At 50.1% G+C, this 27981-nt stretch overlaps 2 protein-coding genes across 2 annotated transcripts in view; one reads left to right on the plus strand and one right to left on the minus strand.

The window, feature by feature from the left end:
* Nucleotides 1–4099, plus strand: part of ERBB2 (erb-b2 receptor tyrosine kinase 2) — a 38623-nt gene extending 34524 nt beyond the window's left edge. Inside the window, 10 exon segments of the mRNA XM_038753677.1 lie at nucleotides 1749–1846; nucleotides 2594–2617; nucleotides 2620–2682; nucleotides 2684–2740; nucleotides 2742–2777; nucleotides 3185–3208; nucleotides 3211–3307; nucleotides 3310–3444; nucleotides 3674–3813; nucleotides 3816–4099. Coding sequence (XP_038609605.1) covers nucleotides 1749–1846; nucleotides 2594–2617; nucleotides 2620–2682; nucleotides 2684–2740; nucleotides 2742–2777; nucleotides 3185–3208; nucleotides 3211–3307; nucleotides 3310–3444; nucleotides 3674–3813; nucleotides 3816–4049 — 908 coding nt within the window. The 3' untranslated portion in view covers nucleotides 4050–4099.
* A 2147-nt stretch (nucleotides 4100–6246) lies between these two features.
* MIEN1 (migration and invasion enhancer 1) lies at nucleotides 6247–27415 on the minus strand. Its single transcript, XM_038754400.1, is given in 7 exon segments — nucleotides 6247–6576; nucleotides 6710–6786; nucleotides 7824–7866; nucleotides 7868–7912; nucleotides 7914–7926; nucleotides 11055–11358; nucleotides 27283–27415. Coding segments are annotated over 6 exon segments (336 nt in total). The 5' UTR covers nucleotides 11129–11358; nucleotides 27283–27415; the 3' UTR covers nucleotides 6247–6492.
* Between the last annotated feature and the right edge of the window lie 566 nt (nucleotides 27416–27981).

Below are 27981 nucleotides of genomic sequence, written 5' to 3' on the forward strand. Positions count from 1 at the left end.
AGCCAAGATCAAGCGTGTTGGACCCCGGACCTGTAATAGCCCCCTCCCCCACCCCTCCGTTTCAGGCTGGGCAGAGCAAGCCAGGGCTACAGCAGTGGGGTCAAGACTCCCTACTTTGTGTGAGTGGCAGCAGGCTCATCTTCCCCTCTGGTCAGTCCACCCTCCCTGGATTTTGGGACTCCCCTCAGGCAGGGATCGGCCACTGGAAGGGAGGAAGGAGCTCATTTCTAGACCGTAAACTCAATCAATCAATCAATCAATCGTATTTATTGAGCGCTTACTGTGTGCAGAGCACTGGACTAAGCGCTTGGGAAGTCCAAGTTGGCAACATATAGAGACGGTCCCTACCCAACAGTGGGCTCACAGTCTAAAAGGGGGAGACAGAGAACAAAACCCAACATCCTAACAAAATAAAATAAATAGGATATGTATCATCATCAATCGTATTTCATCATCAATCGTATTTATTGAGCGCTTACTATGTGCAGAGCACTGTACTAAGCGCTTGGGAAGTACAAATTGGCAACGTGTAGAGACAGTCCCTACCCAACAGTGGGCTCACAGTCTAAAAGGGGGAGACAGAGAACAAAATCAAACATACTAACAAAATAAAATAAATAGAATAGATATGTACAAGTAAAATAGAGTAATAAATATGTTCAAACATATATACATATATACAGGTGCTGTGAGGAAGGGAAGGAGGTAAGATGGGGGGGATGGAGAGGGGGAAGAGGGGGAGAGGAAGGAAGGGGCTCAGTGTGGGAAGGCCTCCTGGAGGAGGTGAGCACTCGGTAGGGCCTTGAAGGGAGGAAGCGCTTAGTAAGCATATAGTAAGTGCTTAATAAATGCCATTATTATTATTATTGTGGGCAGAGAATGTGTCAGCTTATTGTTGTACTGTACTCTCCCAAGCGCTTAGTACAGTGCTCTGCACACAGTAAGCATCAGTAAATATGAGTGAATGAAAGGAGGGCAAGTAGGGAGACTTGCTCGCTGGTCAGTCAGTCAGTCGTATTTATTGAGCGCTTACTGTGTGCAGAGCACTGTACTAAACGCTTGGGACCGTGCAATATAACAAACACATTCCCTGCCCACAGCGAGCTTACGGTCTAGAGGGGGAGACGGACATTAACGAAAATAAATAAAATTACAGACAGGTACATAAGTGTTGTGGGGCTGGGAGTCGGGGGGATCATCATCATCAATCGTATTTATTGAGCGCTTACTATGTGCAGAGCACTGTACTAAGTGCTTGGGAAGTACAAATTGGCAACATATAGAGACAGTCCCTACCCAACAGTGGGCTCACATTCTGAATAAAGGAAGCAAGTTAAGGCGACGCAGAGGGGGTGGGAGAAGAGGGAAGTATGGATTGGTCAGGGAAGGCCTCTTTATTTCTTTATTTATTATCTTACTTGTCCATATCTATTCTATTTATTTTATTTTGTTAGTACGTTTGGTTTTGTTCTCTGTCTCCCACTGTTGGGTAGGGACTGTCTCTATGTGTTGCCGCCTTGTACTTCCCAAGCGCTAAGTACAGTGCTCTGCACACAGTAAGCGCTTAATAAATACGATTGATTGATTGATTGATTGGAGAAGATGGGCCTTCAATAAGGCTTTGAAGGAGGGGAGAGGAATTGTCTGTCGGAAATGAAGAGGCAGGATGTGGGCGAGAGGTCGGCGGTGAGATAGACGAGATGTCCTCATGGGCATTGTCCTGTTGCCGTTGTCCCTGCACCCTGCAGGCTGGATGATCGACTCAGAGTGCCGCCCACGATTCCGGGAACTGGTGGCCGAGTTCTCCCGCATGGCTCGTGATCCCCAGCGTTTCGTCGTCATCCAGGTACACGGGGTCCCTCCGCCGCCCCGCCACTGCCTGTCCCTCCCTCCGACCTTCGGAAGTCACCCCCACCGAGACACAGACCTTAGTCCAGTGCTCTGCACGCAGTAAGCAGTCAGCCCTGGAACTCAGAAGGTCATGGGTTCTAATCCCAGCTTCACCACTTCTCAGCTGTGTGACCTTGGGCAAGTCATTTCCCTTCTCTGGGCCTCCTAATAATGATGGCGTTTATTAAGCGCTTACTGTGTGCAAAGCACTGCTCTAAGCGCTGGGGAGGTTACAAGGTGATCAGATTGCCTCATGGGGGGCTCACAATCTTAATCCCCACTTTATAGGTGAGGTAACTGAGGCACAGAGAAGTGACTTGCCCACAGTCACACAGCTGACAATTGGCGGAGCGGGATTTGAACCCATGACCTCTGACTCCAAAGCCCAGGCTCTTTTCCACTGAGCCACGCTGCTTCTCTGCTACCTCATCTGTTAAAAATGGGGATTAAGAGTGTAAGCCCAACGTGGGACAGGTTGAGTCCGACCCGATTCCCTCGTATCTGCCCCAGAGCTCAGAAAAGTGCTCGGCACGGAGTAAGCGCTTAATAAGTACCATTTTTATTATTGTTGTTATTGTTCAATACCGTTTATGGATCAATTGGCGGATTCCCCGTCTTTCCACCCTTCCTGTTCCCGGGCCGGGCCGCGGGCCCGGTGTCCAGCAATGTGCGTCGCAGCAAGAGTCCCCGTCTCCCCCGCCAGAACGAGGAGCTGTCAGGGCCCAGCCAGCCCCCATGGACAGCACCTTCTACGGCTCGTTGCTGGACGAAGACGAGATGCAGGACCTGGTGGGACGCGGAGGAGTACCTGGTCCCCCACCAGGGCTTCTTCAGTCCCGGGCCCCCGGCCCCCCACCTCTGGCCGCCGTCGCCCCTCGTCCATCACGGTCAGTACAGCACACCCCCCCCCTCACCCAACGTCCATTTCAGGTCCCCTGCTTCCAGTCCTCCACCCATTCCCTCCCCTACGGACGGCCTCAGTCTTCCAGCCCTCTTGCGGGGGCCCTCCCCCGACTCACCATGTCCCCCTCCACCTGGGGGGAACAGCTGCCAATCGCCCGTGTGCTCGGGGCAAAGCCCCTCTGCCTGTCCGTTCTCGGCCCCGCTGTCAGCATCCGGGCAACCCGGCCCTGCCCTGGCAATCAGACCCCAGGGCCCCATCCCAGGCATACTATCCCACGCTGCCCATCCCCCACCCCGGCCCGCCCGGCCCCTCCGCAGGTGTCATCTCCCCAACTGTCCACCCCCCGCCACCGTTCCCTGCCCCCGGCGACGCCTGTTCCGTGCCCCACAGAGCGGTGGGGAGCTGACGGTGGAGACGGAGAGGGGCCGGAGGAGCCCCCCCGCGGGTCCCCGTCGGACTGGTCGCAGGGCGCCGGCTCCGAGGGTCTTCGACGTGGAGGCCGTGACGGGGGGGGGCCAAGGGGCAGCAGGGTCCCCCCACCCGGGAAAACAGCCTCCTGCAGCGCTACAGCGAGGATCCCACCAGCCTCCCTGCCCCCGAGGCCGACGGCTACAGTGCCCCTCACGCCGGGGGACCCCCTGCCAGGTGCGGCCCCCGGTCCCGGGGGGGAGGGAGGCGGGGAGTCCCGGGGAGCGGTGGGCGGCCTCGCATCCCCTTCGAGGGCCGCCTCGTGGGGATCGGGACTCTCGGGTTCCCACGTTCTGGAGCCGGGGAGGGGTTGGCTTGTGCCCTTGGTCCTCCCGGGAGGGGTAGTAGGATAGGAGGGACGGCTCAGGTGGCAGCCCCTGAAGCTGGCACACCAACCCCTTCTCGTTTCAGAGTACGTGAACCAGCTGGACCCCCGGCCCCCACCCCCCTCGCCCCTGGAATGCCCCCCGGCGTCCCGGGCCCGCTGACGGCCGGCGACCTCCACCCTGGAGCGGCCCAAGGGCCCGGCCCCCGGGAGGAACGGGCTGGTCAAAAGACGCGTTTCGGCGGAGGCCCCTTCGCGGTGGGCCGTGGGAGAAACCCCGAGTACCTGGGCCCCCCGGCCCGCTCCCCCTCCCGGGCCTTCGACAACCTCTACTACTGGGACCAGGGGCCCCCCGAGCCCGGGGCACCCCCAAATGGCTTTGCGGCGACGCCAACGGCCGAGAACCCCGAGTACCTAGGCCTGGCCGAGTCTGTGAGCCACCCCAAGGACCTGGCAGTATGACAGCGGCACCCCTGGGGCGGGGAGAGGAGGGGCCGGAAAGCGGGCCATCAGCCCCCCCTGCCTTCCTCGGACTCCAGCCCTCGACTGAGGACGGCGGGCCGTGGGGAGACCCTCCCCGGGACTGCAACGTCTGGGCCGGGAAGAGCTGGGGCCATGAACACCTGGGTCCAGGCCTGTGGCCCAAGGGGCACCCTAGTTCGCCCCTTCCCAGGATAGCCCATCTGGCCGGGGGGCACCCGTCCGAGGCAGCCAGACTACCAGGGGAGTGGGCAGAGCCCCGGCCGGCCACGTGGATCCCCCCCGGGCGCATCAAGCCGTGCGGACTTCGGGGCCGGACAGGACTCGATCTCGGCCCTTCGGCCCCCTTCTGCCCTCGGACACCTGGGTCCAGGGGACAGCTTTCCAGGCCCAGGTCCGATTGGCCGTTCCCTCCTATGGAAGGGGCCCTTCAGCCCCCCAGGAGACGGGGGCCACGAGAGAGAGAGAGCCCTGACACGTGGGCCGAGGGAACCAGGCCCGTGGACAGCGTGTGCACAGCGAGTGTTCGTCTTTCTTTTTTTAACTTGTTTTTTTTTTTATGTTGAAACGGGGGGTCCCGGGGGGGAGGCCTGGGGAGGCCGGAAAAGCCGGTGGGCGGCCCCCGCGGCGTCCTCTGCGTTGGAAATACAATGTTTGGGAAAGAACCGGGCTGCTGCTTCATCGGTGGTATCCTCTGCTCCCGGGCAGCGGCAGAACAAATGCCCCTCTGCCCACCATCCAGCCCAGCCCAACCCAAGGACCGCGTTTCAGGCGGTGAAGGGAGAACCGGAGAGGAGGAGAGACAAGAGGGTGTGAGAGAGACAGAGAGCGTGAGAGATAAAGATGGAGAGAGGATGAGGCAGGAAGAGAGACAGAGAGCGTGTGAGAAAGAACGAACCTGTTTGTGCGCACAAGGACGAGGATGTCAGGAGTGGAAATCTGTGCCTGGCCACCTTACCTTGGCGTCCTGGAAAGAGCCTGGGCCTCAGAGGATCTGGATTCTAATCCCGGCTCTGCCATGTGCCTGCCTACCTTGGGGAAGTCACTTCGCTTACGAGAAGCACTGTGATCTAGTGGATAGAGCAGGGCCTGGGTTCTAATCCCAGCTCCGCCATTTATCTGCTGTGAGAACTTGGGTGAGTCGGGGCCTCAATTACCACAGTCAATCAACTGTATTTATTGAGCGCTTACAGCGTGCAGGGCACTGTGCTAAGCAATTGGGACAACACAACAATATCACAGTCCCTGACCAGTTCCTTCATCTGTAAAAATGGGGATTAAGACTGAGGGCCCCAATTTGCTTGTATCCTACCCAGCGCTCTAGTACAGTGCCCTGGCACATAGTAAGCATTTAAATACCACAACTACTATTATTACTCTCTGGGGTCTCCGTTTCTTCAACTCTAAAATGGGAATGTGATACTTGTTCTCCCTTCTCTTTAGACTGGGAGCCCGACATGTATAACAATTACCACGTATCTATCCCCAGCGCTTAGAACAGGGCTTGGCACACAGTAAGCGCTTAAACGAATGCCACTATTATTATTATACACAAGCTGATTAACTTGTATATGCCCCAGTGCATAGTACGGATAATAAGCACTTAACACATACCATTCTTATTATCCGTTTGACTGCAGCCCTCTGCCTCCGGATTCCAGGAAGCTGAGGGGGAGGAGCCCCTATTAGTCCCAGCCCCGACTCCCTTTTGAGAACAGCTGGGATTTAAAGACCTAATCAATCCATGGTATTTACTGAGCACTTACTATGTGCAGAGCACTGTAATAAGCACTTGGGAGAGTAACAACGGAATTAGCAGACACATTCTCTACCCATAACGAGCTCACAGCCTAGAGATGAAATTACAGTCTACGAAGAAGGATGGAGACGGGGCCGTGACGGGAGGGAAGAGGCAGGAGGTTGGGTCTCTGGGATTTAAGGAAGTGTTGAATACTCTTCCCAAGCGCTTAGTACATGTGCCTCTGCACCATAGTAAGTGCTCAATAAATACGATTGATGATGATGTTTGAAGAAGGGGGGAGACAGGTTGCCCCGGGTCTTTGCTTCTTCCTCTCAGGATAACGACCAGATAAAGCTCCCTTCCCTCCTCCCGGCTTGGACCCCCCCATCCCCTCCCTGTCCTAGGCTGGCGGGGGAGAGACTCCAGGCACCCAGGGTGGGGATCTGTAGTGTGACCTTTATTGCTGGGGTGCTCCAAAGAGGAAGGGGAGCATGGGGCATAAATTAAAGGTCAGGGGGCACCGTGGGAGGGCAGGCACTTCTGCAGGGGGTGTAAATTGGCTGAGGAGCCCTCTTACCCAAGTTCCCCCTTCAGAGGGCAGGGAGGCAGGCCTGGATCCCCCCCCGGGCCGGAGGGGAGCTACACGTTGTCAATCAGAAGGGCGGAAACACGCCCAGGGCCCCGTCACAGGATGCTGCAGGGAGGCCGGCTATTGGTGATCTTCTCCAAGGGCTCCCCGAGGCTGGCCCGGCGGATCGCCTCCATGAGCTGGGGACGGGGCGGGGGAAACAAGAGGGAAGGGGGAGGTCGGGGGTCGAGCCCAATGAGGACGGGAGGACCCGATCCCGCCCGAGCTCCCTGAGTCCTCCCCACCCGTCCGGCCGGCCGCCCGGTTACTCACATCCTTCTCGTATGGGAATCCTCCATTCTCCAGCTTGGAGAAGACCAACTGACCGTTGATTTCAATCTCAAAGGCCCCTGGAGGGAAGGGAGATGGGGAGAGGGGTGAGCAGGGGGCAGGAGGACCGCTGGAGTCTCCTTGCCGTCTTCAGCTCCGGTTTCCTGGGCAGAACAGAAGCTGGACATCGCCTTCCCTGGGTGGTCACCACGAAGGGGACTGGACCGCTATGTTCCCCCAGGCCCTCTCAGTGCCCTCAGTTTACCCTGGCTGATTCAGCGAGCCCCACCCCATTCCATGCTGGCGGGTCCCTGGCTGGGTGATGGATTTTTTTTTTTGACTCCTCCTCCTCCTTCTGCCTCTAATCAATCGACGGTATTTATTGAGCCCTTACTGTGCGCAGAACAGCGTACTATAACGGAACAGAGTCGGTAGTCACGTTCCCTGCCCACAAGGAGCTTACAGCCTGGAGGGGCTGATGAGACCATCCTAGATTCGGGGGAGGCTGGGAAACAGGGTCCCGGGGTCTTCTCCGGGTGTGGGCAGGCTGCGGGGGGAGAAGGCGACAGAGAAATAGAAATTTCAGGGACCTCACCGGGAGGGAATGGTTGTTTGGGGTGTGAAAAAGGCAAGGTCGCCTCTGGAACCCTCTGATTCCAGATGCAAAGACCCCTCCCTCCCTGGGCTGCAGGGACTGGGCTTGGGGCGAAGGGGAGAGGTAGGAAAACAGGGCTGCCCCCTTCAACGTATCGATAAAATAATAACTGTGGTACTTGTTAAGAGCTTAACGCCAAGCGCTGAAGTAGATACCAGCTAATCAGGTTGGACACAGTCCATGTCCCACATGAGGCTCACGTTTTACAGATGAGGCAACTGAGGCACAGAGAAGTGAAGTGACTTGCCCGAGGTCACTCTGTAGTCATGTGGCGGATTCGGAATTAGAACCCATTGTCCTCTGGCTCCCAGGTGTGTGGGGGTCTATTCACTAGGCCACGAGTGAAGGATAGGGGGCTTGGCGTGCCCAAATTGTTTAGGGAGCCTAGGGCCCCTGGAGCCTGAACTGGCCCTGCCCAGCCTGCCTTGGCCGTGCCCGGGGCCACCCCGAACCCCACGTCACCTGTGCCTCCTCCGGGACGGGGCTGGATGTCGATGTCCGGATTACTCTTCCTTCACGGCGCTGGCCAGCTCCAGGTACGTGGCCTCAAAAGCCGCAAGGTTCGCTGGCGGGCGGAAAAGATGGGGGGGTGGTCAGCCCGAGGGGGTGGGCAGTAGGGGCTGGGGATTGGGGGGTGGGTCAGCCAAAAGGGGTGGGCGGCTGGGGCTGGGGGGGGGTCCGCTGGGGATCGGAGGTGGCCAGCTGGAGGGGTGGTGGGGGGATGAGGATTGGGGAGGGTGGTCCAACCCGAGGGGGTGGGCGACCGGTGAATCAGGGGTGGCCAGGGCGAGGGAGGGCGTGAGAAGCGGGGCCTGGCCATTCATTCATTCATATTTATTGAGCGCTTACTGTGTGCAGAGCACTGGACTAAGCGCTTGGGAAGTCCCTAAGTCTGGCAACATAGAGAGACGGTCCCTACCCAACGGCGGGCTCACAGTCTAGAAGGGGGGGAGACGGGACCCACAAAACAAAAACATGCGGACAGGTGTCAAGTCGTCAGAATAAATGGAAGGAAAGCTCGATGCACATCATTAACAAAATAAATAGAATCGTAAATGTGTACCGGTAAAATAAACAGAGTAATAAAGATGGCGAAGCAGCGTGGCTCAGTGGAAATCAATCAATCAATCATATTTATTGAGCGCTTACTGTGTGCAGAGCACTGTACCAAGTGCTTGGGAAGTGCAAGTTGGCAACATATAGAGACGGTCCCTACCCAACAGTGGGCTCACAGTCTAGAAGGGGGAGACAGAGAACAAAACAAAACATATTAACAAAATAAAATAAACAAAATAAAATAAATAGAATAGATATGTACAAGTAAAATAAATAGAGTAATAAATACATACAAACATATATATATGTATATATGTTTGTATGTATTTATTACTCTATTTATTTTACTTGTACATATCTATATCTATCTATCTATCTATCTATCTATCTGTATACCTGACTCCCAGGCTTGGGAGTCAGAGGTCACAGGTTCCAATCCTGGCTCCGCCACTTAGCCGTGTGACTTTGGGCCAGTCACAACTTCTCTGGGGCCTCAGTCCCCTCATCTGTCAAATGGGGATGAAGACTGGGAGCCCCACATGGGACAACCAGATGACCTTGTAACCCCCCAGTGCTTAAAACAGTGCTTAGCACATAGTAAGCCGCAACATTGCCAAGATCTGCCCTTTCCTCTCCATCCAAACCGCTACCCTGCTCGTTCAAGCTCTCATCCTCTCCCGTCTGGACTACTGCATCAGCCTTCTCTCTGATCTCCCATCCTCGTGTCTCTCCCCACTTCAATCCATACTTCATGCCACTGCCCAGATTGTCTTTGTCCAGAAACGCCCTGGGCATGTTACTCCCCTCCTCAAAAATCTCCAGTGGCTACCAATCAATCTGCGCATCAGGCAGAAACTCCTCACCCTGGGCTTCAAGGCTGTCCATCACCTCGCCCCCCTCCTACCTCACCTCCCTTCTCTCCTTCTCCAGCCCAGCCCGCACCCTCCGCTCCTCCACCGCTAATCTCCTCACCATTAGGCCTCATTCTCGCCTGTCCTGCCATCGACCCCCAGCCCACATCCTCCCCCTGGCCTGGAATGCCCTCCCTCTGCCCACCTGCCAAGCTAGCTCTCTTCCTCCCTTCAAGGCCCTACTGAGAGCTCACCTCCTCCGGGAGGCCTTCCCACACTGAGCCCCTTCCTTCCTCTCCCCCTCGTCCCCCTCTCCATCCCCCCATCGTACCTCCTTCCCTTCCCCACAGCACGTGTATATATGTATATATATTTGTACATATTTATTACTCTATTTATTTTACTTGTATATATCTATTCTATTCTATTTTGTTAGTATGTTTGGTTTTGTTCTCTGTCTCCCCCTTTTAGACTGTGAGCCCACTGTTGGGTAGGGACTGTCTCTATATGTTGCCAACTTGGACTTCCCAAGCACTTAGTCCAGTGCTCTGCACACAGTAAGCGCTCAATAAACACGATTGATTGATTGATTGATTGATAGTAAGCGCTTAACAAATACCATCATCATTAGAAGCATTCTAGACTGTGAGCCCGCTGTTGGGTAGGGACTGTCTCTATATGTTGCCAACTTGTACTTCCCAAGTGTTTAGTCCAGTGCTCTGCACACAGTAAGCGCTCAATAAATACACTTGAATGAATGAATGAATAGAAGCAGTGTGGCTCAGTGGAAAAGAGCCTGGGCTTTGGAGTCGGAGGTCATGGGTTCAAATTCCGGCTCCGCCAATTGTCAGCTGGGTGACTTTGGGCAAGTCACTTCACGTTTCTGGGCCTGATTTACCTCATCTGTAAAATGGGGATAAAGACTGTGAGCCCCTGTGGGACAACCTGATCACCTTGTAACCTCCCCAGCACTTAGAACAGTGCTTCACACATAGTAAGCACTTCATTCATTCATTCATTCAATCGAATTTATTGAGCACTTACTGTGTGCACAGCACTGTACTAAGCGCTTGGGAAGTCCAAGTTGGCAACATCTAGAGACGGTCCCTACCCACCAGTGGGCTCACAGTCTAGAAGGGGGAGACAGACAACAAAACAAAACATATTAACAAAATAAAATAAATAGAATAAATATGTACAAATAAAATAAATAGAGTAATAAATCCGTACAAACATATATACATATATACAGGTGCTGTGGGGAGGGGAAGGAGGTAAGACAGGGAGAGGGGGCTAGCACGGGCTTTGGAGTCAGAGGTCATGGGTTCAAATCCCGGCTCCGCCAATTGTCAGCTGGGTGACTTTGGGCAAGTCACTTCACTTCTCTGGGCCTGACTTTGGGCAAGCCACTTCTCTAGGCCTGAGTTCCCTCATCTGTAAAATGGGGATAAAGACTGTGAGTCCCCCGTGGGACAGCCTGATCACCTTGTAACCTCCCCAGCGCTTAGAACAGCGCCTCGCACATAGTAAGCGCTTAATAAATGCCCTCATTATTATTCAGCGCTTAGAACAGTGCTTTGCACACAGTAAGCGCTTAATAAGTGCCATTGTAAAATAAAAATAAAATATGGAGAGGGTGGTCAGCCGCAGGGGGGGGTCAGCTGGAGGGGGTGGGGCACTGGGGAGAGGGAGGGGCTTCGGTTTGGGGCGTCTTTGGAGGATAGGATGGGAATTTGGGGGAGTTGAAGCCGGGCCCCCCAAATGAGGGACCGTCCCCCTTTCTTACCAATATTCCACCACCAGCCGCACGCCGCTGCCTGTCACCGCCCCGCCAGCAGGGGGCGCCGTCCCCGCGCTCATCCTGCTCCCGATCCTAATCCCGCTCCGGGTCTTCGCTCCGGACGCCGCTTCCGGGTCTGGCGCGCCTCCCTGGTCACGTGCCGGGGGACGCACGCACTGACGCACGCACGCACCGGGGGAGAGCGTGGAATGAAGGGGCGGGGCTTCGCCGGCGCTGCTCTCTGGGCGCCCTCTGCCGCCTCTGAGCGACCCCTCCGTCTGTCAAGCCCAAATTTCCTTCTCAGGCTTACCTGAATAATAATCATCATCATCATCATCATCATCAATCGTATTATTGAGCGCTTCTGTGTGCAGAGCACTGTACTAAGCGCTTGGGAAGTCCAAGTTGGCAACAATAGAGGACAGTCCCTGCCCAACAGTGGCTCACAGTCTAAAAGGGGGAGACAGGGGAACAAAACCAAACATACTAACAAAATAAAATAAATAGAATAGATATGTACAGAGCAAAATAAATAAATAAATAAATAGAGTAATAAATATGTACAAACATATATACTTATATACAGGTGCTATGGGGAAGGGAAGGAGGTAAGATGGGGGGATGGAGAGGGGCATGAGGGGGGAGAGGAAGGAAGGGGCTCAGTGTGGGAAGGCCTCCTGGAGGAGGTGAGCTCTCAGTAGGGCCCTTGAAGGGAGGAAGAGAGCTAGCTTGGAGGTATTAAGCGCTTACTATGTGCGAGGCACTGTTCTAAGCGCTGCGGAGGTTACAAGGTGACCAGGAATCCCCCCTCCTTCCCCATTTCCCTTCTCCTTAATCATCAATCGTATTTATTGAGCCCCCCCCCCAAACTGAGCCCGTGCTCTATCCATCATCATCATCAATCGTATTTATTGAGCGCTTACTGTGTGCAGAGCACTGTACTAAGCGCTTGGGAAGTCCAAGTTGGCAACATATAGAGACAGTCCCTACCCAACGGGTGGGCCCTCACAGTCTAACTAGGCTGCTTCTCCCTATTGGCAGCTTAGTCCCCCCCCCTTCTAGACTGTGAGCCCACTGTCTTTTAGACTGTGAGCCCACTGTTGGGTAGGGACTGTCTCTATATGTTTGCCAACTTGGACTTCCCAAGCGCTTAGTACAGTGCTCTGCACACAGTAAGCGCTCAATAAATACGATTGATTGATTGATTGATTGTCGGGTGGGGGACCATCTCTATATGTTGCCAACTTGGGACTTCCCGAAGCGCTTAGTACAGTGCTCTGCACACAGTAAGCGCTCAATAAATACGATTGATTTATTTCCTCTCCCTATATATGTTTGTACACATTTATTACTCTATTTATTTTACTTGTACATATCTATTCTATTTATTTTTATTTTGTTAGTATGTTTGGTGTTGTTCTCTGTCTCCCCCCTTTTAGACTGTGAGCCCACTGTTGCATAGGGACTGTCTCTATATGTTGCCAACTTGTACTTCGCAAGCGCTTAGTACAGTGCTCTGCACACAGTAAGTGCTCAATAAATACGATTGATTGATTTGATTGATTGATTGATGGATTATTCCCCCCCCTTCTAGACTGTGAGCCCACTGTTAGGTAGGGACCGTCTCTATAATGTTGCCAAGCGTTTAGTTACAGTGCTCTGCACACAGTAAGTGCTCAATAAATACGACTGATTGATTGATTGATTGATTTCCTCTCCCCATTCCTCTCCCCCAGCCCCTATCTCCTTCCCCTCCCACAGCGCCTTCATTCATTCATTCAATCGTATCTATTGAGTGTGCAGAGGCACTGTACTAAGCGCTTGGGAAGTCCAAGTTGGCAGCATATAGAGACCGTCCTATTCATTCATTCAATCGTATCTATTGAGCGCTCACTGTGTGCAGAGCAACTGTACTAAGCGCTTGGGAAGTCCAAGTTGGCCAGCATATAGAGACCGTCACCTATTCATTTCAATTCAATCGTATCTATTGAGCGCTCACTGTGTGCAGAGCACTGTACTAAGCGCTTGGGAAGGTCCAAGTTGGCAACATCTAGAGGACGGTCCCTACCCAATAGCGGGGCTCACAGTCTAGGAGGGGGAGACAGAGAACAAAACAAAACATATTAACAAAACAAAATAGATAGAATAAATATGTACAAATAAAATAGAGTAATAAATCCGTACAAACATATATACATATATACAGGTGCTGTGGGGAGGGGAAGGAGGGGGAGAGGAACTCCTTCCCCTTTCCTCTTCCTTCTCCTTAATCATCAATCTTATTTATTGAGCCCCCCCCAGACTGAGCCCCCTTTTTCCTCTTCCCATTCCCCCCCGCCCTACCTCCTTTTCCTCCCCAAAGCGCCTGCATATTCATTCATTCATTCATTCAATCGTACCTATTGAGCGCTTACTGTGTGCAGAGTACTGTACTAAGCGCTTGGGAAGTCCAAGTTGGCAACATCTAGAGACGGTCCCCTACCCAACAGCGGGCTTCACAGTCTAGAGGGGGGAGGACAGACAACAAAACACCAAATAAAATAAAGAGAATAAATATGTACAAGTAAAATAAATAGAGTAATAAATCTGTAAACATATATACATGCATATATATATATATCCTTCTCCTTAATCATCAATCATATTTATTGAGCCCCCCCAGACTGAGCCCCCTTTTCCCTCTCCCTCTCCTATACCCCCCGCCCTACCTCCTTCCCCTCCCCACAATGCCTGTATATATGTTTGTACAGATTTATTACTCTATTTTACTTGTACATATTTACCGTTCTATTTATTTTGGTCAATGCTCTGCATCTAGCTTGTACATATGCATCTTGTACATATTGACTATTCTATTTATTTTATTTTGTTAATATGTGTTGGTTTTGTTGCCTGTCTCTCCCCCTTCTAGACTGTTGAGCCCGCCTTTGGGTAGGGAACCGTCTCTATGTGTGTACCAACCCTGTACTTTCCTAAGCGCTTAGTAACAGTGGCTCTGGCACCCAGTAAGCGCTCAATTAATACAACTGAATGAGTGAATCTAGCTTTAACTTCTATTTATTCTGACGACTTGACACCTACCACAATGGTTTTGTTTGTTGTGTCTGTCTCCCCCTTCTAGACTGTGAGCCCCGTGTTGGGTAGGGGACCGTCCTCAATATGTTGCAACTTGTATCATTCATTCAATCGTATTTATTGAGCGCTTACAGTGTGCAGAGCACTGGGACTAAGCGCTTGGGAAGTTCAAGGTTGGCAACATATAGAGGAAGGTCCCTACCCCAACAGCGGGCTCACGGTCTAGAAGGGGGACAGACAATGAAACAAAACATATTTAACAAAATAGAAATAAATTAGAATAAATATGTACAAGTAAAATAGAGTAGATAAATATATACAGAACATATATACATGGATATACGTCCTTCTCCTTAATCATCATCGTATTTATTGAGCACTTTACGGTGTGCAGAGCACTGTACTAAGGCACTTGGGAAGTACAAGTTGGCAATCAGTATAGAGACGGTCCCCTACTCAACAGCAGGCTCACAGTCTAGAAGGGGGAGGACAGACAACACAACAAAACACATCAACTAAAATAAAATAAATAGGAATAAAATATGTACAAGGTAAAATAGAGTAGATAAATATATACAAACATATATACATGCATATATGTCCTTCTCCTTAATCATCAATCGTATTGTATAGTGAGGCCCCCCCAGACTGAGCCCCTTTTATCTCTCCCCCTCCCCATCCACCCCACCCTACCTCCTCCCCTCCCCACAGCACCTGTATATATGTTTGTACAGATTTATTACTCTATTTTACTTGTACATATTTACTATTCTCTTTTGTCAATGCTGTGCATCTAGCTTGTACATATGCATCTTGTACATATGCATCTTGTACAGTATTGACTATTCTATTTATTTTATTTCATTAATATTGTTGTTTTGTTTGTCCTTCTCCCCCCTTCCAGACTGTTAGCCCGTTGTTAGGTAGGGGACCGTCTTTATATTGTTGCCAACTTGTACTTCCCAAGCGCTTAGTCCAGTGCTTCTGCACAAAGTAAAGGCGCTCAGTAAATACGATTGAATGAAATGAACGAATTGGATGCGCCTCGTTCGTGCAGAGTGAACTGTACTAAACACTTGGTGGAGTACAATACAATCAATCATATATACTGAGCGCAGTGCTGGTGTGGCAGAGCATTGTTCTAATAATAATAATGGCATTTTGTTAAGCACTTACTATGTGCCAAGCACTGTTCTAGAGGCGCTGGGGCGGGGGGGTACAGAGGCAATGAGGGTTGTTCCCACCGGGGGGGGGTGGGGCCGGGGGCTGCACAGTCTTAATCCCCATTTTACAGATGAGGTAACCGGAGGCCCAGAGAAGTGAAGTGACTTGCTCAAAATCACCCAGCTGACAAGTAGCGGATCTGGGATTCGAACCCACAACCTCTGACTCCCAAGCCCGGGCTGTTGCCACTGAGTCAGGATAGGGAACGCTAAAAAAAAAAACCGATTGATTGGGCAGGGAATGTGTCTGTCACCTCTGCTACATTATACTCAACCAAGCGCTTAGTACAGTGCTCTGCACACAGAAAGCGTTCAATAAATACTATTAATTGATTGCTCATTCATTCATTCATTCAATCGTATTTATTGAGCGCTTACTGTATGCAGAGCACCATACACGGCAGCGTGGCTCAGCAGAAAAGAGGCCCGGGCTATGGAGTCAGAGGTCATGGGTTCAAATCCCGGCTCCTGCCCCTTGTCAGCTGGGTGGACTTTGGGCCAAATCATTTCACTTCTCTGTGCCTGAGGTCCCTTCATTTGTAAAATGGGGATGAAGACTGTGAGCCCCCCGTGGGACAACCTGATCAGCCTTGTATCTCCCCCAGCGCTTAGAACAGTGCCTTGCACATAGTAAGCGCTTAATAAATTGCCATTGATTATTACTATTACTAAGTGCTTGGAAGTACAAGTCAGGAAGCATATAGAGACGGGTCCCTACCCCACAACGGGCTCACAGTCTAGAAGGGGGAGACAGACAATAAAACAAAACACGTAGACGGGTGTTAAGAGATCGTCAGAGACAAATAGAGATTAAAGCTCTATGCACATCATTAACAAAATAAATAGAATAGTAAATATGTACAAGTAAAATACAGTAATAAATATGTACAAATATATATAAATGTTGTGGGGAGGGGGATCACACCCCAGCCTCTCTTTGGATGATGATGATAATGCTATGATGACCTCCCCCCCCCCCATTAGAGTCTTTTCCTTGTCAAGACCCAAAAGGCCTTTACACCTGGTCAGATCAATCAATCAATCAATCGTATTATTGAGCGGCTTACTGTGTGCAGAGCACTGTACTAAGCGCTTGGGGAAGTGACAAGTTGGCAACACACAGAGACAGTGGGCTCACAGTCTAAAAGGGGGGACCTTCCCAGGGTCCTCCTCCCGTCCCCTGCCTTAGCGCTTGGTAGAGTACAATACAATCAATTCAGTATTTATTTGAGCACATACCGTGTGCAGAGCATTGTTCTAAGCATTTGGTAGAGTACAATCAATCATATTTATTCATTATTCATTCAATCGTATTTACTGAGCGCTTACTGTGTGCAGAGCACTGTACTAAGGGGGCGCTTGGTAGAGTAAAATGCAATCAAGTCCATTATATTTACCTACATACTGTTTGCAGAGCACTTTATTAAGCACTTGGTGAGAATGCAAAACTATCAATAATATTTATGGAGCAAAGCATGTACGAAGAGTTCTGTAAAAAAAAGGAAACAAAAGAGAAAATTATGCCATTTGTTAAGCACTTGCTAGGTGCCTAGGCACTGTACAAAGCATTGGGGGTAGATCGGGTTGGACACAGTCTCTGTCCCACGGGGGGCTCACAGTCCAAATCCCCATTTTACAGATGAGGTAACTGAGGCCCAGAGAAGTGAAGTAGCTTGTCCAAAGTCACACAGCAGAGAAGTGGCTGAGCAGGGATTAGAAACCCATGACCGTCTTATTCCCAGGCCCGTGCTCTATCCACTTGTACATCCACTTGTACTTCCCAAGCGCTTAGTATAGTTTCCAGGAGAAGGGGTGTTGGTGGACAGTGTCGAAGACAGGCTGAGCGGTGAGAAGGAGTAGGATGGAGTAGAGGCTGTTGGATTTGTCAATCAATCAATCAATCAATCAATCGTATTTATTGAGCGCTTACTGTGTGCAGAGCACTGTACTAAGCGCTTGGGAAAGTACATAGCTGGCAACATATATAGACAGTCCCTACCCAACAGTGGGCTCACAGTCTAAAGGGGTGAGACAGAGAACAAAACCAAACATACTAACAAAAAAATTAAATAGGAATAGATAGGTACAAGTAAAATAAATAAATAGAGTAATAAATATGTACAAACTTGTATACATATATAATATATATATATTTGTCAAGAAGGAGATCGTTTATAACCTTAGGGAGGGCAGTTTCTGGGGAATGAAGAGGGTGGAAACTTGATTGGAAGGCATCAAGAAGAGAATCGGTAGAGGGGAATTTGACAGTGAGTATAGACAATTATCTCAAGGAGTTTGGGGGGGAATGGTAGGAGGGAGATGGGGCGATAAAACTGGAGAGAGGATTCCTCTGTTGGGTAGGGACTGTCTCTATATGTTGCCAGTTGTACTTCCCAAGCGCTTAGTACAGTGCTCTGCACATAGTAAGTGCTCAATAAATACGATTGATGATGATGATGATGCTGGCAGAGCAATTATTGTGTATGTAACACTGGCACGGGGCAGGGAACATGTCTGTTGTATTGTTGTGGTGTACTCTCCCAAGCGTTTAGTACAGTGCTCTGCATACAATAAGTACTCAGTGAAGACAACTGGTTGACATTGGGTGCAAAGTGCTCACTGGACCAGCACTTGGGGACATGGTGGCTAGAGCACGGGCCTGAGAGTTAGAAGGACCTGGGTTCTAGCCCCGGCTCTGCCACTTGTCTGCTGGTGTGACCTTTTCATTCATTCAGTCCGTATTTATTGAGCCGCTTACTGTGTGCAAAGCACTGTACTAAGCGCTAGGGACATATAGAGATGGTCCCTACCCAACAAGCGGGCTCACGGTCTAGCAGGGGGAAAGTCCCTTTACTTCTCTGTGTACACGATGTACTTATGTGCGCATCTGCAATTTATTTATATTAATGCCCGTCTCCCTTTCTAGGACTGTAAGCTCGTTGAGGGCAGGGAATGTGTCTGTAATACTAAATCCCTAGGATTTTAGGTATAATGCTCAGCACACAGTGAGTGCCCAATAAAACGCAATTGACTGATGATTGACTGAGTGACTCTGTGCTTGTTACCTGTAAAATGGGGATTAAGCGTGTGAGCCCCATGTGGGACAGGGACGTGTCCAACCTGATTATCAGTGCTTAGGTAAAGTGCCTGGCACATAGTAAGCGTTTAACAAATAGCATCAAAGAAATGCAATAGAAACAGGAGATGAGCGCCATGCCCTTAAGAAGCACGCGAGGACGGCAAGAACAAGAATGTGATGACTACAGCAGATATACGTCCCAGGCACAAGCACTGGAATCAATTATGTATCATTATTATTATTATTATTGTTATGCCTGAATAAATTATCAGTACTATTATTATATTATTGTTACATTCGTCGAGCACTTTCTAAGGGCTGAGCACTGTTCTAAGCACTGGATAGGTCATCAGGTCCCTGTCCCACATGGGGGCTCAGTCTAAATCGGAGGGGAGAACAGATATTGTATCCCCATTTTACAGTTGAGGAAACTAAAGCCTCAGAAAAGTTAAGTGATTTGCCCAAGGTCTCACAGTGGCATTTATTTATTGAGTGCATTTCCTGAGCACGTACTGGTGCCGAACATCGCACTAAATGCTCGGGAGCACAGGGTAGAGTTTGGGAGCCATGATCCCTGCTCTCCGGGAGTATGAATCGAGCAGGTGGGAGTCTGAAATAAATTACAGCGAGGAGGAAGGAGGAAAAGAGGATCTGTAAGTGAGTTAGTATTTAAGTAATTAGGGTATGAAAGATGTATGCATAAGGGCTAAGGAATGTTAAGAGTAAGTGTTGAGTTGGTTGCGGAAATGCTAAAGCGGCAGCTGGTTTGGGGGGGTGGATAGAAGCTGGGAAGATTAAATATTAACCAGAGAAGGCCTCTTGGAGGAGATGTGATTTCCAAAAGGGCTTTGAAGATGGGAAGATTTGTGTCCCGTGGATTGTGAAGGTTAGTGTTTTCAGGAGCAAAAGGCAGCCGAGAGGCCCAGGAGGATCGGGACAGGGCAGAGTGGGTTAGATTTTGGCAAGGTTCTTTGGTGGCCGAGGAGAAAGTGGTCTGAAAGACGGGAAACATAGACTAGAGAGGGTCAAGACCAGAGATGGAGGAGAATAATAATAATAATAATAATTACTATTATTATTATAATGGCATTTGTTAAGCGCTTACTATGTGCAAAGCACTGTTCTAAGCGCTGCGGGGGATACAAGGTTTAATATATTCTTAGACTGTGAGCTCACTCTTTTAGACTGTGAGCCCACTGTTGGGTAGGGACTGTCTCTATATGGTTGCCAGTTTGTACTTCCCAAGCGCTTAGTACGGTGCTCTGCACATAGTAAGCGCTCAGTAAATACGATTGATGATGATGATGATATTCTCAAGAGTGATACAAAACGTCTTTATTCATTCCTTCATTCAATCGTATTTATAATAATAATAAGAATGATGGCATTTGTTAAGCGCTTACTATGTGCAAAGCACGGTTTCTAAGGCGCAGGGGAGGGATACAAGGAGAAGGAGAGGTCCCTTCTAGACTGTGAGCCCACTGTTGGGTAGGGACCGCCTCTATAGGTTGCCAACTTGTACTTCCCAAGCGCTTAGTACAGTGCTCTGCACACAGTAAGCGCTCAATAAATACGACTGAGTGAATGAGTGAAAGAAGCAGAGGCAGCGGAGGTAGCCTACCCAGCTGAGAAGCAGTGTGGCCCAATGGGTAGAGCACGGGCTTGGGAGTTAGACGATCATGAGTTCTAATTCCGCCTCCACCACTTGTCTGTTGTCTGGCCATGGGCAAGTCACTTAACTTCTCCATGCCTCAGTTACCTCATCTGGAAAATGGGGATTAAGACTGTGAGCCCCAAAGAGGGCCAGGGACTGTGTCCAACCTAATTTGCTTGTATAAACCCCAGCGCTTAGTGCTTGGCACATAGTAAGTCCTCGACAAATACCACAGTTATTATGATTATTACGTAAGTCCTTAACAAACACCACAATTATTATTACCCCTGTTGGCACTGACCCTGGAACCCTTCCATGACCTTGCCCTTCAGCGTTGAGTGAGAAAGGTTATGGAGTTTCAGACACACCCTCCTGTGCAACCAATAGGATGGGGGTGAGCGTAGGGGGAAATAAACAGCAGCTCTTGTTTTTTGCTGTTTTTTAAAATAATAATAATATAATAATAATAATAATGGCAATTTATTAAGCGCTTACTATGTGCAAAGCGCTGTTCTAGAGCGCTGGAAGGTTACAAGGTGATCAGTTGTCCCACGGGGGGCTTGCAGGCTTCATCCCCATTTTGCAGATGACGTAACTGAGGCACAGAGAAGTGAAGTGACTTGCCCAAAGTCACACAGCTGACAATTGGCAGAGCGGGGATTTGAACCCATGACCTCTGACTCCAAAGTCCCTGCTCTTTCCACTGAGCCAGCTGCTTCTTAAAAAAGGTATTTGGTTAAGCTCTTATCATGTGCCATGGCACCGTACTAAGCGCTGGGGTAGATACAAGGCTCCGCCAATTGTCAGCTGTACGAATTTGGGCCAGCCACTTAACTTCTCTGGGCCTCAGTTACGTCATCTGTAAAATGGGGATTAAGACTGTGAGCCCCCCGTGGGACAACCTGATCACCTTTTAGCCTCCCCAGCACTTAGACCGGTGCTTTGCACATAGTAAGTGCTTAATAAATGCCATCATCATCATTATATTACAAGCTAATCAGGTTGCACACAATCCATGACCCAAATATGGAGCTCACAGTCTTAATCCTAATCCCCATTTTACGGATGAGGTAACTGAGGCCCAGAGAAGTGAAGCGACTTTCCCAGCGTCACACAGCAGGCAAGTGGCAGAGCTGGGATTACAACCCAGGTCCTTTCGGACTCTCCGGCCTGTGGTCTAACCACTAGGCCACACTGCTCGTCTTCCTACAGCATCTTCCCTGGGGATGCCAGGTCACCTGGGTCATCCGTGCCCTGGTTTCACTCCAGTAAGCCAGCATTTGGGGTTCCCTCTCCCCACCCCCCCCAAACATCATTCCAGCTCTGGGTGCCCCCTCCCTCCCTCGCGGGGTGCTGTTCTTGGCCCTGAGAACAATGTACCCACTTCCCTCAGGCCATGCCCAATGTAGTGCCAACAGTAATCATAATGATGGCATTTATAAAGCGCTTACTATGTACAAAGCACTGTTCTAAGCACTGGGAAGGTTACATGGTGATCAGGTAGTCCCACAGGGGGCTCACAGTCTTCATCCCCATTTTCCAGATGAGGGAACTAAGGCCCAGAGAAGTGAAGTGACTTGCTCAAAGTCACACAGCTGACAATTGGCGGAGCCGGGATTCGAACCCCTGACCTCTGACTCCAAAGCCCGGGCTCTTTCCCACTGAGCCACGCTGCTTCTCATAAAATGAGGGGGAAGGGGGTTGCAGAGATCAGGGTCAGACCTTCTCCCTTTCCCCTGCTGCCCCTCCCGGGCTCTGCCAGGCACCGGCCTTGCCCATACCTGCTGGGCCTGCTTCCGCTGCCCAAGGAAATCAGGCATCCAGGTGCACCCATGGGTGTCCCACCCCCCAACTCCAGAGTCCCGGCAGCCCCTCATTCATTCAATCGTATTTATTGAGCGCTTACTGTGTGCAGAGCACTGTACTAAGCGCTTGGGATGTACAAATAGGTAACATATCCGTCTCCCGGACAGAGGGGCAGCCTGGAAGCCTAGGGACCCTTCTCCCACTTGTCCAGCGTTGGGGGTGGCAGAGGGGGTGGCAGAGGGGGGCGGCTGGTTGCCCAGGGAGTGGGGTGCCCCGTGCTGGGAGTGGCGGGTGGGAGGCCGGACAGATAAGGCGCCTCCCTCCCGAGGCCCCGCTTGCCCGGGGCCGCCCGCTCTGCCCAACCTGAGCGGGGCTCAGGTCATCGCTGGTGCCAAGGGGCACCAGGACCTACCGCCGCAGTGCCCGGGGGCTCTGGAACCAATCCTCGCTCTCCTCTTTCTGTCTTTTTCTCCCTTTCTTTCTTCTCTCTCTTCTTCCCTCTCTCTTTTTCCCTCTTTCCCTCTTTTTCTCTCTCCTTTCCTCCCTTTCTTTCTCTCTCTCGTTCTCTCCTTTCTCTCTTCTTTCTCCCTCTCCTTCTCCTTCTCTTGTTCTCTCTCCTTTCTCCCTCTCTCTTCTTTCTCCCTCTTTCTCTCTCCTCCCTTTCTCTCTCCCTCTCCTTTTCTCCCTTTCTTTCTCTCTTTCTCTCCTTTCTCCCCTTTCTTTCTCTCTTTCTCTCCTTTCTCCCTCTCTCTCCTTTCTCCCTTTCTATCTTTCTCTCTCCTTTCTCCCTCTCTCCTTTCCCCCTTTCTTTCTTTCTCTCTCCTTTCTCCCTCTCTCCTTTCCCCCTTGCTCTCGTTCTCTCCCTTTCTTTCTCTGGTTCTCTCTCCTTTTCCCCCTCTCCTTTCTCCCTTTCTTTCTCTTTCTCTCGTTCTCTCTCCTTTCTTCCTCTCTCTCCTTTCTTTCTCTCGTTCTCTCTTTCTCCCTCTCCTTTCTTTTTCTCGTTCTCTCTCCTTACTCCCTCTCTCCATCCCTTCTCCGTTTCTTTTTCTTTCTCTCATTTTCTCTTTTCTCCCTCTTTCTCTGTCCTTTCTCGCTCTCTTTTCTCTCCTTTCTCCCTCTCTTTCACCTTCTCACTCCTTTCTCCCTTTCTTTCTCTCGTTCTCTCCTTTCTCTCTCTCCCTCTCTGTCGTTCTCACTTTCTCTTTTTCTCCCCCTCTTTCCTTTCTCCTTTTTCCCTCTCTCCTTTTTCCCTCTCTCCTTTCTCCCTCTTTCTCCTTTCTCCCCCCCACCCCCCTTTCTCCCTCTCTGTTTCTCTTTCTCTCTTCCCTCTTAACTTTATCCTCCTCTGAGGCTTCCTGCCACCCCCTCCTCTCTCTTCTTTCCCTTCCCTTTTCCTTTCCCCTTCCTCTCCCGGCACTCTGCAGGCCCCCCTACTCCCTCTTTGGATAAGTACTCCCGTCTTGTGCCTCAGTTTCTCCAGAGTTGGGGGTGAAGTCCCAAACCACTTCCTGTCTCTAACGGGGAGAAAAGTGTGTGTGTGTGGTGTGTTGTGTGTGTGTGTGTGTGTGTGTGTGTGTGTGTTGGAGGAGGGGCAATCAGCTCCCCTAATGGCTAGAGCAAGGGCTTGGGAGTCAGAAGGTCATGGGTTCTAATCCCGGCTGCCGCCACTTATCTGCTGGGTGACTTCGGATAAGTCACTTCGCTTCTCTGGGCCTCAGTTCCCTCATCTGGAAAATGGGGATTGAGAAACTATGAGCCCCACGTGGGACAGGTGACTGTGTCCAACCCCATTTGCTGTATCCACCCCAGGGCTTAGTGCAGTGCCTGGCACAAAGTAAGTGCTTAACAAATACCATCATTATTATTGTTGTTATTATTATTAAGAAACAGCTGCATGACTGGACTTGGAGGACTCCAGTTCCAATTTTTTTTGATGGCAATCATTAAGCGCTTACTATGTGCAAAGCACTGTTCTGAGCACTGGGGAGGTTCCAAAGTAATCAGGTTGTCCCAGAGGGGGGCTCACAGTCTTAATCCCCATTTTACAGATGAGGTAACTGAGGCATAGAGAAGTGCCCAAAGTCACACAGCTGACAATTGGCGGAGCTGGGATTTGAACCCAGGACCTCCGACTCCAAATCCCGTGCTCTTTCCATTGCATGCTTCTCTAATTGCTTCCAACTTCAGGAGCTTCACCTAGCCAGTGACCCCCGCCCCCCCCAAAGCCTGTCTGGATTTCAGACCAGCCTGCCTGGACTCTCTATTTTATTTTGTTTTAATATGTTTTGTTCTCTGACTCCCCCTTCTAGACCGTGAGCCCACTGTTGGGTAGGGCCCCGTCTCTAGATGTTGCCAACTTGGACTTCCCAAGCGCTTAGTACAGTGCTCTGCACACAGTAAGCGCTCAATAAATACGATTGGATGAATGAATGAATGACTCTGTTCCCCACCCCTGTAGACCCTCGACCCCTGTAGATTGGCAGGACCCCCCCCACCCTCTCCCTCTCCCCATCCACCTAAGGACAAACAGCCCCGTGAATGATTTAAACCGGGAGGTCAGCAGGGTGACCCCGCTGCATAGTTTCCAAATTAAACTTTAAAAGACCCTCTTGTCCCCCAGTTCCCTCCTCTTGGGATGAGGAGGGGCTTCGCACCTTGGACAGATGGGGATCCTCTCCCAACCCAGTTCAGTCCCCTCTTTGGCTAAGTCCTCCCGTCTTGTGCCCTCAGTTTCTCCAGAGTTGGGGGGTGAAGTCCCAAAGACAGTCAGACCCTCAGCTGAGGGAGCGGGGGCGGATGAACATTTGCAGAATTTTTGCATCTTATTTTGTAATAATAATAATAATCATGCTATTTAGGGGAAAACTCAGACTCAACCAGATCGTATGAACCCCCTACCTCTCTGCAGGCCAGAAAAAAATGGGTCCTGGGTCTCTTGGTCGGGATGAAAAACTGGAAATGGTAGGGTGGAGGGCAGACAGATCTCTTTCTGCCCCTGCCGGCCCCCTACCCCCTCTTTGGATAAGTCCTCCCGTCTAGTGCCTCAGTTTCTCCAGAGTTGGGGGGTGAAGTCCCAAAGACAGACAGACCCTTAGCTAAGGGAGCGGGGGGCGGATGAACATTTGCAGAATTTTTGCATCTCATTTGTAATAATAATCATCATCATGCTATTTATTAATAATATTTATAATAATAGAAAATAATATATAACAATATAAATAATGATATAAATATAAACAATAAATAATAATAATATAATATTTAATATTTATTAAGCGCTTACAGTGTGCCAAACCATGTTCTAAGCGCTGGGGTAGATACAAGGTAATCAGGTTGTCCCACGTGGGGCTCACAGTCGTGATCCTCATTTTACAGATGAGGTAACTGAGGCACAGAAAAAATAATAATCATGCTTTTTATTAAGCACTTACGATGTGCCAAGCCGTGTTCTAAGCGCTGGGGTAGATACAAGGTAATCAGGTTATCACACATGGGGCTCGCGGTCATAATCCCCATTTTACAAGATGAGGTAACTAAGGCACAGAAAAATAATAATTATGGTAGTTAAGGGCTTACTATGTGCCAAGCACTGTTCTAAGTACTGGGAGAGATACAAGGTAATCAGGTTATCCCACATGGGGCTCGCAGTCGTAATCCCCATTTTACAGATGAGGTAACTGAGGCACAGAAAAATAATAATTATGGTAGTTAAGTGCTTACTATGTGCCAAGCACTGTTCTAAGTGCTGGGAGAGATACAAGGTAATCAGGTTATCCCACATGGGGCTCACAGTCGTAATCCCCATTTTACAGATGAGGTAACTGAGGCACAGAAAAATAATAATTATGGTATTTAAGTGCTTACTATGTGCCAAGCACTGTTCTAAGTGCTGGGAGAGATACAGCCAATCAATTGTATTTATTGAATGCTTACTGTGTGCAGAGCATTGTACTAAGCGCTTGGGAAGTACAAGTGGTCAACATATAGGGACGGTCCCTACCCAACAGTGGGCTCAAGGTAATCAGATTATCCCACATAGGGCTCACAGTCGTAATCCCCATTTTACAGATGAGGTAACTGAGGCATAGAAAAATAATAATTATGGTATTAAGTGCTTACTATATGCCAAGCACTGTTCTAAGCGCTGGGAGAGATACAAGGTAATCAGGTTATACCACAAAGGGCTCACAGTCATAATCCCCATTTTACAGATGAGGTAAATGAGGCACAGAAAAATAATAATTACGGTAGTTAAGTGCTTACTATGTGCCAAGCACTGTTCTAAGCTCTGGGAGAGATACAAGGTAATCAGGTTACCCCACATAGGGCTCACAGTCGTAATCCCCATTTTACAGATGAGGTAACTGAGGCACAGAAAAATAATAATTATGGAGTTAAGTGCTTAATATGTGCCAAACACTGTTCCAAGCTCTGGGAGAGATAGAAGGTGATCAGGCTGTCCCACGTGGGGCTCACGGTCTCAATTCCTATTTTACAGATGAGGTAACTGAGGCACAGAAAAATAATAATTACGGTAGTTAAGTGCTTACTATGTGCCGAGCACTGTTCTAAGTGCTGGGAGAGATACAAGGTAATCAGGTTATACCACAAAGGGCTCACAGTCATAATCCCCATTTTACAGATGAGGTAACTGAGGCACAGAAAAATAATAATTATGGTAGTTAAGTGCTTACTATGTGCCAAACACTGTTCTAAGCTCTGGGAGAGATACAAGGTGATCAGGCTGTCCCACGTGGGGCTCACGGTCTCAATTCCTATTTTACAGATGAGGTAACTGAGGCACAGAAAAATAATAATTATGGTAGTTAAGTGCTTACTATGTGCCAAGCACTGTTCTAAGCTCTGGGAGAGATACAAGGTGATCAGGCTGTCCCACATGGGGCTCACGGTCTCAATTCCTATTTTACAGATGAGGTAACTGAGGCACAGAAAAATAATAATTACGGTAGTTAAGTGCTTACTATGTGCCGAGCACTGTTCTAAGTGCTGGGAGAGATACAAGGTAATCAGGTTATACCACAAAGGGCTCACAGTCATAATCCCCATTTTACAGATGAGGTAACTGAGGCACAGAAAAAATAATAATTACGGTAGTTAAGTGCTTACTATGTGCCAAAACACTGTTCCAAGCTCTGGGAGAGATAGAAGGTGATCAGGTTGTCCCACGTGGGGCTCACGGTCTCAATTTTACAGATGAGGCACAGAGAAGTTAAGTGGCTTTCCCAAGGTCACGCAGCAGATTAGAACCCATGTCCCCTGATTCCCAAGCCCGGGCTCTTTCCACTGAGCCACGCAGCTTCATTGGAATTGCTCTATTGCCCAGAAGGCCGGCCCGCCCTCCTACCCTCCCCATGGGGACACGTGGCCCTTCCCCACCTGTGGCCCCTGGCAGGCCCGGCTCCGTCTGGAGAAAATCCCAGTCGAGCTGCGCCAAGGCCCAAATCCGGGTGCTTTGAGGACTAAGGCCTCAGACGGGAGGGCACGGCCCCCCGGCCGGCCTCGCTCCTGCCCTCGTCTCGGACCCCCCGTCTCTTGGGACCCTTCGGTGTCTTTCTGGCGCTATCCCGCCTCTGACTCGGCAACTTCTCTCCCTCCCGCAACTCCTTCAGTTTTTCCGCTCCGGAGGGCCGGGGCCTGTGCCAGGAGCGGAGGAAATACAAGGAAAGGGAGAAGGGCCAAGAGGGCAAATCCAATATCATTCCCTCCAACGCCTCCCCAGGACCCTCCCGGACTGGTCCCTGTAGGCTCTGGGTGGAAAAAAAATAATAATTACGGTATTTAAGCGCTTACCATGTGCAAAGCACTGGGGTAGATACAAGGTGATCAGGTTGTCCCACGTGGGGCTCACAGTCTTCATCCCCATTTTCCAGATGAGGTCGCTGAGGCCCAGAGAAGTGCCCAAAGTCACACAGCTGACAAGTGTGGCTCAGTGGAAAGAGCGCTTAGTACAGTGCTCTGCACACAGTAAGCGCTCAATAAATACGATTGATGATGGAGTGGCGGAGCCGGGATTTAATAATAATAATGTTGGTATTTGTTAAGCACTTACTATGTACAAAGCACTGTACTAAGAGC

This window comes from Tachyglossus aculeatus, chromosome 11 (assembly GCF_015852505.1).
Source record: "Tachyglossus aculeatus isolate mTacAcu1 chromosome 11, mTacAcu1.pri, whole genome shotgun sequence".
Taxonomy (NCBI): Eukaryota; Metazoa; Chordata; class Mammalia; order Monotremata; family Tachyglossidae; genus Tachyglossus; species Tachyglossus aculeatus.